This window comes from Coregonus lavaretus (assembly GCF_964263955.1).
Source record: "Coregonus lavaretus genome assembly, chromosome: 29".
In the NCBI taxonomy this organism is placed as follows: Eukaryota; Metazoa; Chordata; class Actinopteri; order Salmoniformes; family Salmonidae; genus Coregonus; species Coregonus lavaretus.
In genome coordinates this window covers 12,249,948-12,261,695 of record NC_140016.1, presented here as the reverse complement: position 1 = coordinate 12,261,695, position 11,748 = coordinate 12,249,948, and the positions used below count along the sequence as shown (strand labels likewise).

The following is an 11,748-nucleotide window of genomic DNA, read 5'->3' as shown; positions in this document are numbered from 1 at the left end:
CTGGACTATTGTATAGCTCTGTTTGTTGGTGCATCTGCCAAGTGTCTAAACAGGCTACAATATGTCCAGAACTGTGCTGCACTTGTCCTCACCCACACCTTCCCCCGTGAGCACATCACTCCAGTGCTGTTCAACCTCCACTGGCTCCCCATATGCTCATGCATTGACTTTAAAATCCTGATTCACACCTACCAAGCTATCCAAAACTCTGGACCCAAGTACCTGTTTGACCTCATCCTACCATCCTGCACCCTTCGCTCCTCCAGGTCCATCTCCCTTCAGCATCCCCACAGCAGACTACAAACTATGGGTGACAGGGCTTTCAGTTGTGCAGCTCCTCAGCTGTGGAACACACTTCCAGTCACTGTCAGTGCTGCAGAGTCACTGGCCTCGTTTAAGGAACAGCTAAAGACCTAGCTGTTCAGAAAAGCTTTCGAAGACCTCTGTTAATTCAGTTCTCCTGCCCACTGGATCTGACAACACCTGTATATACATTTAAGTCATTTAGCAGACGCTCTTATCCAGAGCGACTTACAGTTAGTGAATACATATATATATTTTTTATACTGGCCCCCCGTGGGAATCGAACCCACAACCCTGGCGTTGCAAACGCCATGCTCTATCAACTGAGCTACATCCCTGCCGGCCATTCCCTCCCCTACCCTGGACGACGCTGGGCCAATTGTGCGCCGCCCATGAGTCTCCCGGTCGCGGCCGGCTGCGACAGAGCCTGGATTCGAACCAGGATCTCTAGTGGCACAGTTAGCACTGCGATGCGGCGCCTTAGACCACTGCGCCTTGTTGTCTGCTTAATATATTCTGTGTTCTGAATTGTTTTTATTATTATTTGTATTACATGTTTTATTTTCTCCAGCGCCTTGGGTGTGAGAAGTGCTTGACAAATTAAATGAGTTACTATTAATGCAGGTTCCTCTCCTAATGTTCCTTCTCAGTGCATCGGTTGTGTTACTTGATAAATGTATTACGAAGCACATAGGGCCGATTTCCTGGACCCAGATTTAACCTAGTCCAGGAGTACATTCTCAATAGAGATTTTACATCGAGCATGTTTTAATCGGGGCTTAATCTGGGTCTAATAAAATGACCCTTTGTCATATTACAATGTTTATTTAAATAACTATTTTCTCTTATGAATGTTTTTGACCAATTTTCTATGTTAGGCAAGTGTGTGTTTTTAACATCTAAACCATACAATTTCAATCATTAATCAATGTGTCTGATTACATAGTGGCAAAATCAAATTTATAGAAGTTCAATTGAATATCAACTCTATCATTACATTGTAATTACATTATAATGCATTTATTACATTGTAATTCATGTTTCGTTATATTTTGTGATTATGAATGTTAGCCTATATTTTTTATTTTTTATTATGACGCATATATTTTATTATTATGATGTAGTCCATGTTATCAGCAGAACCGCCCTAAGCGTAGCCTAATAGGAAAGAGTTAATTCTTAAAATGTGTTGAGTAGCTGCTACTAAGGCTACACTGTGATTGGGCAAAAGTTCCGAGCTGGGATGGACCGCCTTTCCCACTCCGCTGTTTGTTTGCCTGCGGTCGATCACTGTATGGCAAGGTCTGCTAGCTAAATTATTGTAAATGGAAATTGCGATAAAAAAATAAATAAACAGATTAGGCCTACTGAAATTGAAAAGGGTATGAGTTAACTGTAGCCTACCGCAAGCAGAGGGCTTTTATTTATTTAGTCTTTAAGCACGCGTTCTGTCTGGTGTGGTGGTCTCGCACGAGCGTTATGTGATGACTGTCATTCAAAATACTATAGCCAGATTTGATCGCTCGCATGTTTGATATTGTCGATTTATAGTGTTCTTTGTGTTGGAGGGTACAATTGTTTTCAGTAACTCAGCCACCGATACTTGAGCGACAGTGCGTGCAGTTCAACATTTAGTGGATATTGATTTGTTGATTATTTGGATTAAATCACATTTGATGCAAATGTAAAGGCAATAAGAATGATAGACTTGCTGTTAGTGTGAAACAGATTCAAGACATATCATTGCTGCAGGACATTTCAAGTAAGTCACTAACTTGTATTATTTTAACATGTGTTATTGGCCTGGTTACAATGTGATTCTTTTTAAGCAGCTGATTTTAGAAGGATGCATGTTTGTTGTAGACCTGCAATAAAAAAATGCGTAAGTAGCCAATTTTTAATTGATACTACAGATTATTACTAATGTTTCGTAATAGAACAGTACACAGCTGTATTGTATAAATCAATATGCTTGTGTTCATCATAAATTATAGTTAGTCTATATTACCTTATAAAAGCTATTATTTGTTGTCAACATCTGAGTGTAGAATGTTGTCATTCCACTGATTCACCATGTGTCACTGATCTAGAGCGGAAAGGAGCCTAGCGTTTAGCGCGTTGGGTCAGGAACCGAAAGGTAGTTCGAACCCCCGAGTCGATAACGTGAAAAATCTATCGAGCAAGGCACTTAATCCTAATTTCTCCAGGGGCGCTGGACAATGATGACCCTGGCCGTGACCCAACTCACATAGGACAAATAATTATTTTATGATCTATGTGGATGGTTCATAGCAGGTAGATTAACGGTAGTTTATACAGCAGCATCTATAACCAATTCTAAGACAGTGAGTTAGGAGGACATGCCTAGTTCCCCAATAGCAGATGCTTTAATATAATGTTCAATGTTATGTTATGTTGATGGGTTTGATCAAAGAGTCAATGCAAAACTCTAAAGGATGTTCATGACTGATTTCAAATGACAGAAAGAATATCTCCTCTAACCAGAAACAGAGGGTCATATGGACAGAATAAGAGCTGCTCATTTGAATGAAGTTCATGAATAAAAAGCCTAAATTGCTTTTCCAGAAACACATTTTGTAGTGTTGGGAACAGAAGTCTTGTATTTTTCAGTCTGTTAAATGATTAACAACTTGTTTTAATGTCACTAGTTACAAGACTGTAATTATGTTATATTTACTCAATGCCTTGACTATCCCACTTCCAAAGAAAGGTCTCTGAGAAATAATATTGTTGTGTTGTAAAACAGTATTTAGTAACTTAGAGATGATATGGATAATACCAGTATGTGTTGTTGCACTTCCCTTCCTCTCCTCTCCTCCTCTCCTCCTCCTCTCCTCTCCTCCTCTCCTCCTCCTCTCCTCACTGTGAATTGTCTTGTTGTTTCTTATCCCAGATTTGAAGTGTTGAAGCCTTCGATCCAGAAAGAATGGTGCGTTTATGGAGTTGCCTGCTGATTTGTGAAATAATCCTGTTGTCGGACTGTGCACGGGGTGAGTAGTAACTTAGTAACTTAGTAGTAAGGAACAATAACAACTGAAAGTGTTTAAAGAGTAACTTTGATGAAAAACTCTTTTTTTCATGGAAAACCAGATGTTTAAGGCTTAGTTATTATGAGACACCTGAATTCTGGTCTTCATTTTGACAGTTTGTTGCAAAAGTGATATATTTTGAAACAAGAAATAGATAACTGGTGGTCATGTCAAGTCGTTGTATTTCTTCCTAACCGCTATGACTGATTGGTGGCGCAGTCCGATAAGACAGTTGGCTCATAGTTCAATAGTTGTGATTTCTAATCCTGTATGGGGCAGATATACAATTTTCAAATCCTTTATTTACAGTATTCATCCCGTGCCCACACACTTCTAATTCTGAAAAGTGAAAGCGTACCTGTGAGAGGAGTCGCCCTGGTAGTAGTTGTACGTTTTTATACAGAACCCAAGACAAATCTGTGAGTTAATTTGACCATTGGATAAAGAGCTACTGTGTAAATCCTGCAATGCGGATTGTATTGAATTGAGCCTCTAATCTTCATTTTCAAGGTGATTATTAAACCTTTTTTGCGCCCGTGGGTGATTTGAACTCAGAGCGTGCCAGTGGACTTCTGGTAAGTATGCTTTGGTGAGAAAGTGTTTGGATCAGGTACAACAAAGTTTACCCACCCCTAAAATGAATATTTATGAGCATTTTGTGGTTGGGCAAAGGCTGAAATTGGGCCTCAGAGTTACCCTTTAAGTAGATCTGTAGGCAACCATCTTCAAAAAGTGCCTCACCACAGTGAGGACTGATGATATCTACTAAAAGCTGATTCACAACTTTCTATTTTTCTGAACAAAATTGTAGTTGTGTAACTCAAGTTAGTGGTATAGTCCATTCAAGCCAAGGGCCTACCCTCCATTTTGTAATGGACCCTGCCTAGATCACACAGCCTTTGGTACTCTCTGTTTTCTAACGGACCCTGCCTAGATCACACAGCCTTTGGTACCCTCCGTTTTCTAACGGACCTTGCCTAGATCACACAGCCTTTGGTACTCTCTGTTTTCTAACGGACCCTGCCTAGATCACACAGCCTTTGGTACCCTCTGTTTTCTAACGGACCCTGCCTAGATCACACAGCCTTTGGTACCCTCTGTTTTCTAATGGACCCTGCCTAGATCACACCTTTTGACTGCAGTGCAGTGTGCAAGTGTCAAGTGAGACATGCAGATAGAGTGTAGTCCTCACCCTCCTGCTGTCCAGCCTCCTCACCCTCCTGCTGCCCAGCCTCCTCACCCTCCTGCTGTCCAGCCTCCTTACCCTCCTGCTGTCCAGCCTCCTCACCCTCCTGCTGTCCAGCCTCCTCACCCTCCTGCTGTCCAGCCTCCTCACCCTCCTGCTGCCCAGCCTCCTCACCCTCCTGCTGCCCAGCCTCCTCACCCTCCTGCTGTCCAGCCTCCTCACCCTCCTGCTGCCCAGCCTCCTCACCCTCCTGCTGTCCAGCCTCCTCACCCTCCTGCTGTCCAGCCTCCTCACCCTCCTGCTGTCCAGCCTCCTCACCCTCCTGCCGCCCAGCCTCCTCAACCTCCTGCTTCCCAGCCTCCCCACCCTCCTGCTGCCCAACCTCCTCACCCTCCTGCTGCCCAGCCTCCTCACCCTCCTACTGTCCAGCCTCCTCACCCTCCTGCCGTCCAGCCTCCTCACCCTCCTGCCGCCCAGCCTCCTCAACCTCCTGCTTCCCAGCCTCCTCACCCTCCTTCTGCCCAGCCTCCTCACCCTCCTGCTGTCCAGCCTCCTCACCCTCCTGCTGTCCAGCCTCCTCACCCTCCTGCTGCCCAGCCTCCTCACCCTCCTGCTGCCCAGCCTCCTCACCCTCCTGCTGTCCAGCCTCCTCACCCTCCTGCTGTCCAGCCTCCTCACCCTCCTGCTGCCCAGCCTCCTCACCCTCCTGCTGTCCAGCCTCCTCACCCTCCTGCTGTCCAGCCTCCTCACCCTCCTGCTGCCCAGCCTCCTCACCCTCCTGCTGCCCAGCCTCCTCACCCTCCTGTTGCCCAGCCTCCTCACCCTCCTGCTGTCCAGCCTCCACACCCTCCTGCTGCCCAGCCTCCACACCCTCCTTCTGCCCAGCCTCCTCACCCTCCTGCTGCCCAGCCATAGCTGTGTCTGACCTAGACTCAACAGACCTCTGGTCTGTCTGCCTGTCTCTGTCTGTATCTGTCTGTCTGTCTGTCTGTCTGTCTGTCTGTCTGTCTGTCTGTCTGTCTGTCTGTCTGTCTGTCGGGAATGCAAGGGGGCATGGGGGAGCCAAACGCACAGCGCTCAGGCAGATTGGATCAGTGAGGGCCCTGGCCTGAACAATGCAGCATTCACAGTCACACAGCCGAGCAGTCATGGAGACACTTAGGCAAAAGTAAACAGAGACCCATAGAGAGCAATGCGATTAGATTAGGTAATTATGTTTGTTTGCTGTGCAATGCCACAGCGTTTCCGATCGTGAATGGAGCAAGGCGGCAAGGATAGCTGTGGGCTTAAAGGTAGAAGAGACAATCTGTCTTCCTGGTGATGATATCGGAGGGTGTTACTCACTGGGTTAGCCTAGCTAGCGCCTCACTGGGTTAGCCTAGCTAGCGCCTCACTGGGTTAGCCTAGCTAGCGCCTCACTGGGTTAGCCTAGCTAGCGCCTCACTGGGTTAGCCTAGCTAGCGCCTCACTGGGTACACAGAGGAGAGATAGATGATGGCATGCGGATATTAGAGAAACAAACTTCTTCCCTTTTTCATAAAGTCTGATATGACAGGTTTGATAAAACAGAGACAAGCATGGTGGTTGTACAGAAAACTAAATACCTCAGAGATACTGAAACCGAATCAGAGATTATTCTCCACGTGATCTGAGATACTTTGCACTCCATTTGACCCAATGCTGGGCTTTGGACATACTGTGGAGGGTCAACAATGGCAACTCAACATACAGTAGAAAAGCTTGAGTCCACATCAACATACTTCTCTTCATGGAAAACATTTGCTTACATTATATAATTATTTTGTGACCTGAGTTTGATACCTTCAGATGGGAACTTCAGGAATAGAAAAGGAACATACTTTCAAAACTACAGGACACGTAACAACACTTTTTTGAGAGTTCAGGTTGATTGCTATGATGTGGAGAAGGGAATGCATTTTGAAAGGTTGCTGGTTCGAATCCCCGAGACGACTAGGTGAAAAATCTGTCAATGTGCCCTTGAGCAAGGCCCTTAATCCTAGTGGCTCTGGATAAGAGCGTCTGCTAAATGACTAAAATGTCACTGTCTTTCCAATGGAACAGCAATAACCCTCGACCCCATTTGAGTTATCCCTCCTGATTAAGAGTTTGCTGTTCCTGTGTGTCCTTGGTGCACGGGGAATGCAGAATATCACGTCAGATGACAAATATTTTCCACTGCAAGCGGAAGCACAGTTTGGGCCCAGCTGCCAGAGAGGCATATGAACTGTATAAGCTTATGCAATGATTCAGGGTGTGCATGGTCGAGACAGAGACTATTAATGCAGAAATGTGGGTATTAACATCTGTGCCAACTAAATAGGGAAACAAATAATTCATTGGATAGTTACCATAACACAGTTAAAAAACTAAATGATGATCACAAATGAAATTGAACTGCATTCACTCAGGTATCGTTGTCTAGTTTAGTAAAGTCAAACTCATTATGAAGCACATGATCTTGGTCCCGCAAATGTAGACTAAATACTAGCAGTGTTGCATTTAGACAATGGAGACGGGCAGCCGTATGGACACGTGGAGATGTGGGGACTTTTGGAGGTGATACTGTTGGGTTTGTAGGAGCCTGTTGTGCTGTTTGTACAAACTAGGACCACCGTGCGGCTACATGCTGGTGTGTCAATGAGAGGCAGCCTTCCAGGATTCATGATTGAGCAAATAATAATAATGAAAATAAATACAGTCTGCTTATCGAACTTTCTTGTATTCCTCTGAGCCTTCTTAAAGTCAATAGAAACTGAGATGAGGTTGAGTCCCTCCCTCCCTCCCTTCCATCTCTCCCTCCTTCCATCTCTCCCTCCCTCCTTCCCTCCATCTCTCCCTCTTTCCATCCAGCACTTCCTCCGTCCCCCCCTCCATCTCTCCCTTCTCACCTCACACTCCTCCCACTGCAGCAGTTTATGGCTAGCTCTAAGCCAGAGGGAATGTGTGAAGTTAATTTAGAGTGTTGGAGAAACATAGCTGAGCCACTGGGTAGCCTTTTGTCCATTCACAGCCCTTCACAGCTCTGTAGAAAACTAGAGAATATCCACAGCCTGGAGTGTGGGTTAAGCAAACAGTAGTTAAATTTAGAATAGGGATTGATGCATATGTCTTGGTTAAAGTCAATGTTATTAACAATGACAATTGAAAAGTGTGTGTATTGAGACAAATGTGTCATAAAATGTAAATACTATATTACAATGTTATAATAAATTCCTATAGGCACTTCCAGGTAACGATGCACACAAAACCATCAGGCAAAGCTCAGACATAAACCGTCTTCCAGACGTGACAAACAGAGCTGAGTGTGAGTGAGGAATGAGAGCTCTGCTCCAGTTCATCTCAATGAGGAGGATAGATCCATTGAGCAAGGCTTCTGTCAGACTACAGGCCATAAAGTGGTTATTAGCATGTCATATGGTGTTTACACAGCAACCATCTTTCTCTCACCTCTTCTTATTAGCATTGGGCTGCTAATCACATTCCCCAGTAATGAAGCTGTGTTACCCAGGAGGTCGTAAATTGATTTAAGACTGGGAACAGCATGTTGCTGGGTTGATGATGTGGTGATTAGGAAACAAAGTCCGGCTTCAAAAGGAACTGAATTAAACGGGAGCTCAGATAAAGTCAATGTTAGCTTAGCACGTCTGGTGTTTGTGTTTTAATGTGTCCATCAAGACACCTCAGGGGTTTTTATCCCACAATGGCAGAGGGTGGGATGGGGAAGCCCTGCGCTAGTCCTCCTGGTACAGAATCATGGTGTTCAATGGGACTGGGATAGGTGCCCTGTGTAGGAGTGAGGAAAAACAGCTCAATTAGAATAGAGGTGTAAAACACTTCAGGTACATAGCATTTGCAGTACAATTGGAGAGGGAAAGATAGAAAGTTCTCCTGCATTCCAACTGGCCTACTGTTTTCCTCAGTCCTCCCTGCAATCCTCCAGTCTTGTCTGACATTACTTCCATTTGGCTAGCCAGCGGCCTCTACCCCAGTCTGCGTCCATTGATGTTGCAAACACATCAGCCACTGAAAGCAACATCTTTATATTGTTGTGGATTCATTGGAATTATGCCACACCCACACTGACATACTGAGCACGATCTTTCCAGCCTGAAATAGCCACAGCATAGACAGACAGACAGACAGGCAGACTAGAGGTCTGTTTAGTCTAGATCAGACACAGCTATGGCTGGGCATCAGGAGGGTGAGGAGGCTGGGCATCAGGAGGGTGATGAGGCTGGACAGCAGGAGGGTGAGGAGGCTGGGCAGCAGGAGGGTGAGGAGGCTGGGCATCAGGAGGGTTAGGAGACTGGGCATCAGGAGGTTGAGGAGGCTGGGCATCAGGAGGGTGAGGAGGCTGGGCATCAGGAGGGTGAGGAGGCTGGGCATCAGGAGGGTGAGGAGGCTGGGCACAGGAGGGTTAGGAGGCTGGGCAGCAGGAGGGTAAGGAGGCTGGGCAGCAGGAGGGTGAGGAAGCTGGGCAGCAAGAGGGTAAGGAGGATGGACAGCAGGAGGGTGAGGAGGCTGGGCATCAGGAGGGTTAGGAGGCTGGGCAGCAGGAGGGTGAGAAGGCTGGGCAGCAGGAGGGTGAGGAGGCTGGGCAGCAGGAGGGTGAGAAGGCTGGGCAGCAGGAGGGTGAGGAGGCTGGGCAGCAGGAGGGTGAGGAGGCTGGGCATCAGGAGGGTTAGGAGGCTGGGCAGCAGGAGGGTGAGAAGGCTGGGCAGCAGGAGGGTGAGGAGGCTGGGCAGCAGGAGGGTGAAGAGGCTGGGGAGCAGGAGGCTTAGGAGGCTGGGCAGCAGGAGGGTGAGGAGGCTGGGCAGCAGGAGGTTTAGGAGGCTGGGCAGCAGGAGGGTGAGGAGGCTGGGACACCTCATACTCTCACGGACAGAACAGTGCATTGTGTCGTATAGTGGTGAAACAATAGCTTATTGTTGGGGGCCTGGAGCCTGTGTTTGGTCATTGCTACAGAGGAAGGGTCAGAGGGCAGCAGGGAGTGTGCATGCCTGACCTCTCACCAGGGACTTACAATAACACACCAGTCCTCCTGCAGATTCAGCTTTTTCTGCATTTATTCATCCCTCTCTTTTTTCCTCGATATGTACTGTTGAAGTCGGAAGTTTACATACACCTTAGCCAAATACATTTAAACTCAGTTTTTCACAATTCCTGACATTTCATCCTAGTGAACATTCCCTGTCTTAGGTCAGTTAGGATCACCACTTTATTTTAAGAATGTGAAATGTCAGAATAATAGTAGAGAGAATGATTTATTTCAGCTTTTATTTATTTCATCACATTCCCAGTGGGTCAGAAGTCTACATACACTCAATTAGTATTTGGTAACATTGCCTTTAAATTGTTTAACTTGGGTCAAATGTTTCGGGGAGCCTTCCACAAGCTTCCCACAATAAGTTGGGTGAATTTTGGCCCATTCCTCCTGACAGAGCTGGTGTAACTGAGTCAGGTTTGTTGGCCTCCTTGCTCGCACACACTTTTTCAGTTCTGCCCACACATTTTCTATAGGATTGAGGTCAGGGCTTTGTGATGGCCACTCCAATACCTTGACTTTGTTGTCCTTAAGCCATTTTGCCACACCTTTGGAAGTATGCTTGGGGTCATTGTCCATTTGGAAGACCCATTTGCAACCAAGCTTTAACTTCCTGATTGATGTCTTGAGATGTTGCTTCAATATATCCACATAATTTTCCTTTCTCATGATGCCATCTATTTTGTGAAGTGCACCAGTCCCTCCTGCAGCAAAGCACCCCCACAGCATGATGCTGCCACCCCAGTGCTTCACGGTTGGGATGGTGTTCTTCGGCTTGCAAACAACCCCCTTTTTCCTCCAAACATAACGATGGTCATTATGGCCAAACAGTTCTATTTTTGTTTCATCAGACCAGAGGACATTTCTCCAAAAAGTATGATCTTTGTCCCCATGTGCAGTTGCAAACCATAGTCTGGCTTTTTTATGGCGGTTTTGGAGCAGTGGCTTCTTCCTTGCTGAGCGGCCTTTCAGGTTATGTCGATATAGGACTCGTTTTACTGTGGATATACAGTGGGGAGAACAAGTATTTGATACACTGCCGATTTTGCAGGTTTCCCTACTTACAAAGAATGTAGAGGTCTGTAATTTTTATCATAGGTACACTTCAACTGTGAGAGACGGAATCTAAAACAAAAATCCAGAAAATCACATTGTATGATTTTTAAGTAATTAATTTGCATTTTATTGCATAACATAAGTATTTGATCACCTACCAACCAGTAAGAATTCCGGCTCTCACAGACCTGTTAGTTTTTCTTTAAGAAGCCCTCCTTTTCTCCAATCATTACCTGTATTAACTGCACCTGTTTGAACTTGTTACCTGTATAAAAGACACCAGTCACGCCCTGGCTCTGGGGACTCTTAAATGTTGAGCCAGGTAGTGGACTTGTTATGTTTAGTTTTCATTGGGTCTGTTCTAGATCGTTCATATCTATGTTGGCCAGGGTGGTTCCCAATCAGAGACAGCTGTAGCTCGTTGTCTCTGATTGGGGACCATACTTAGGCAGCCTTTTGGCACTTTAGTATTGTGGGATCTTGTTCTGTATAGGTTTGTGTTGGTGAACCTTTAGACTTCACGTATCGTTTTGTTGTTGGTGTAAAGTACTCATTAAAATATGTACGCCTATCACGCTGCGCCTTGGTCTGCCTCTTACAACGATCGTGACAGAAGATCCCACCAAAACAGGACCAAGCAGCGTGTTCAGGAACAAATGCCGGGTAAGGAACAGGAGGTTACTCTAGTGGATGTCCTCCTCGGTTGGGGGAAGATCACGGAGGAGGAGGCCGTCCGCTACCGGAGGGCGATGAGGGAGGGTGCCCAGGCAGGAGAGGAGAAGCGGCGCCAACCGGGCCGTCGTCGGACAGGCGAGAGGCAACCCCAATAAAAAAATTTGGGGGGGGCACACGGCATGGACGACGGGGCTGCTGGAGGCAGCTACAGGGCGAGTTTGCGGACAAGGAGAGGAGGCCACCAGGTTACGGGGGCCATTGGTCATGAGGGGGAAGGAGAGTGTAGAGGCACGGCGAGAGGTACTGGGGTGTGTTACCAGTACGGTCCGGCCTGTTCCTGTCCCTCGCACCAAGCCTGTGGTGCGCGTTGCCAGTCCGGCCTGTTCCTGCTCCCCGCACCAAGCCAGTGGTGC

General features: G+C 46.5%; 1 protein-coding gene across 1 annotated transcript in view; it reads left to right on the top strand.

Moving 5' to 3' along the window:
* The first annotated feature begins 1,557 nt into the window (after positions 1-1,557).
* The window catches only part of LOC311104651 (fibroblast growth factor receptor-like 1), a 69,933-nt gene continuing 59,742 nt past the window's right edge, over positions 1,558-11,748 (top strand). The window contains exons 1-2 of the mRNA XM_084146515.1: positions 1,558-2,065; positions 3,218-3,314. Of these exons, the coding sequence (XP_084002641.1) occupies positions 3,251-3,314 (64 nt within the window). The 5' untranslated portion in view covers positions 1,558-2,065; positions 3,218-3,250. The remainder of the gene's footprint in view (positions 2,066-3,217; positions 3,315-11,748) is intronic.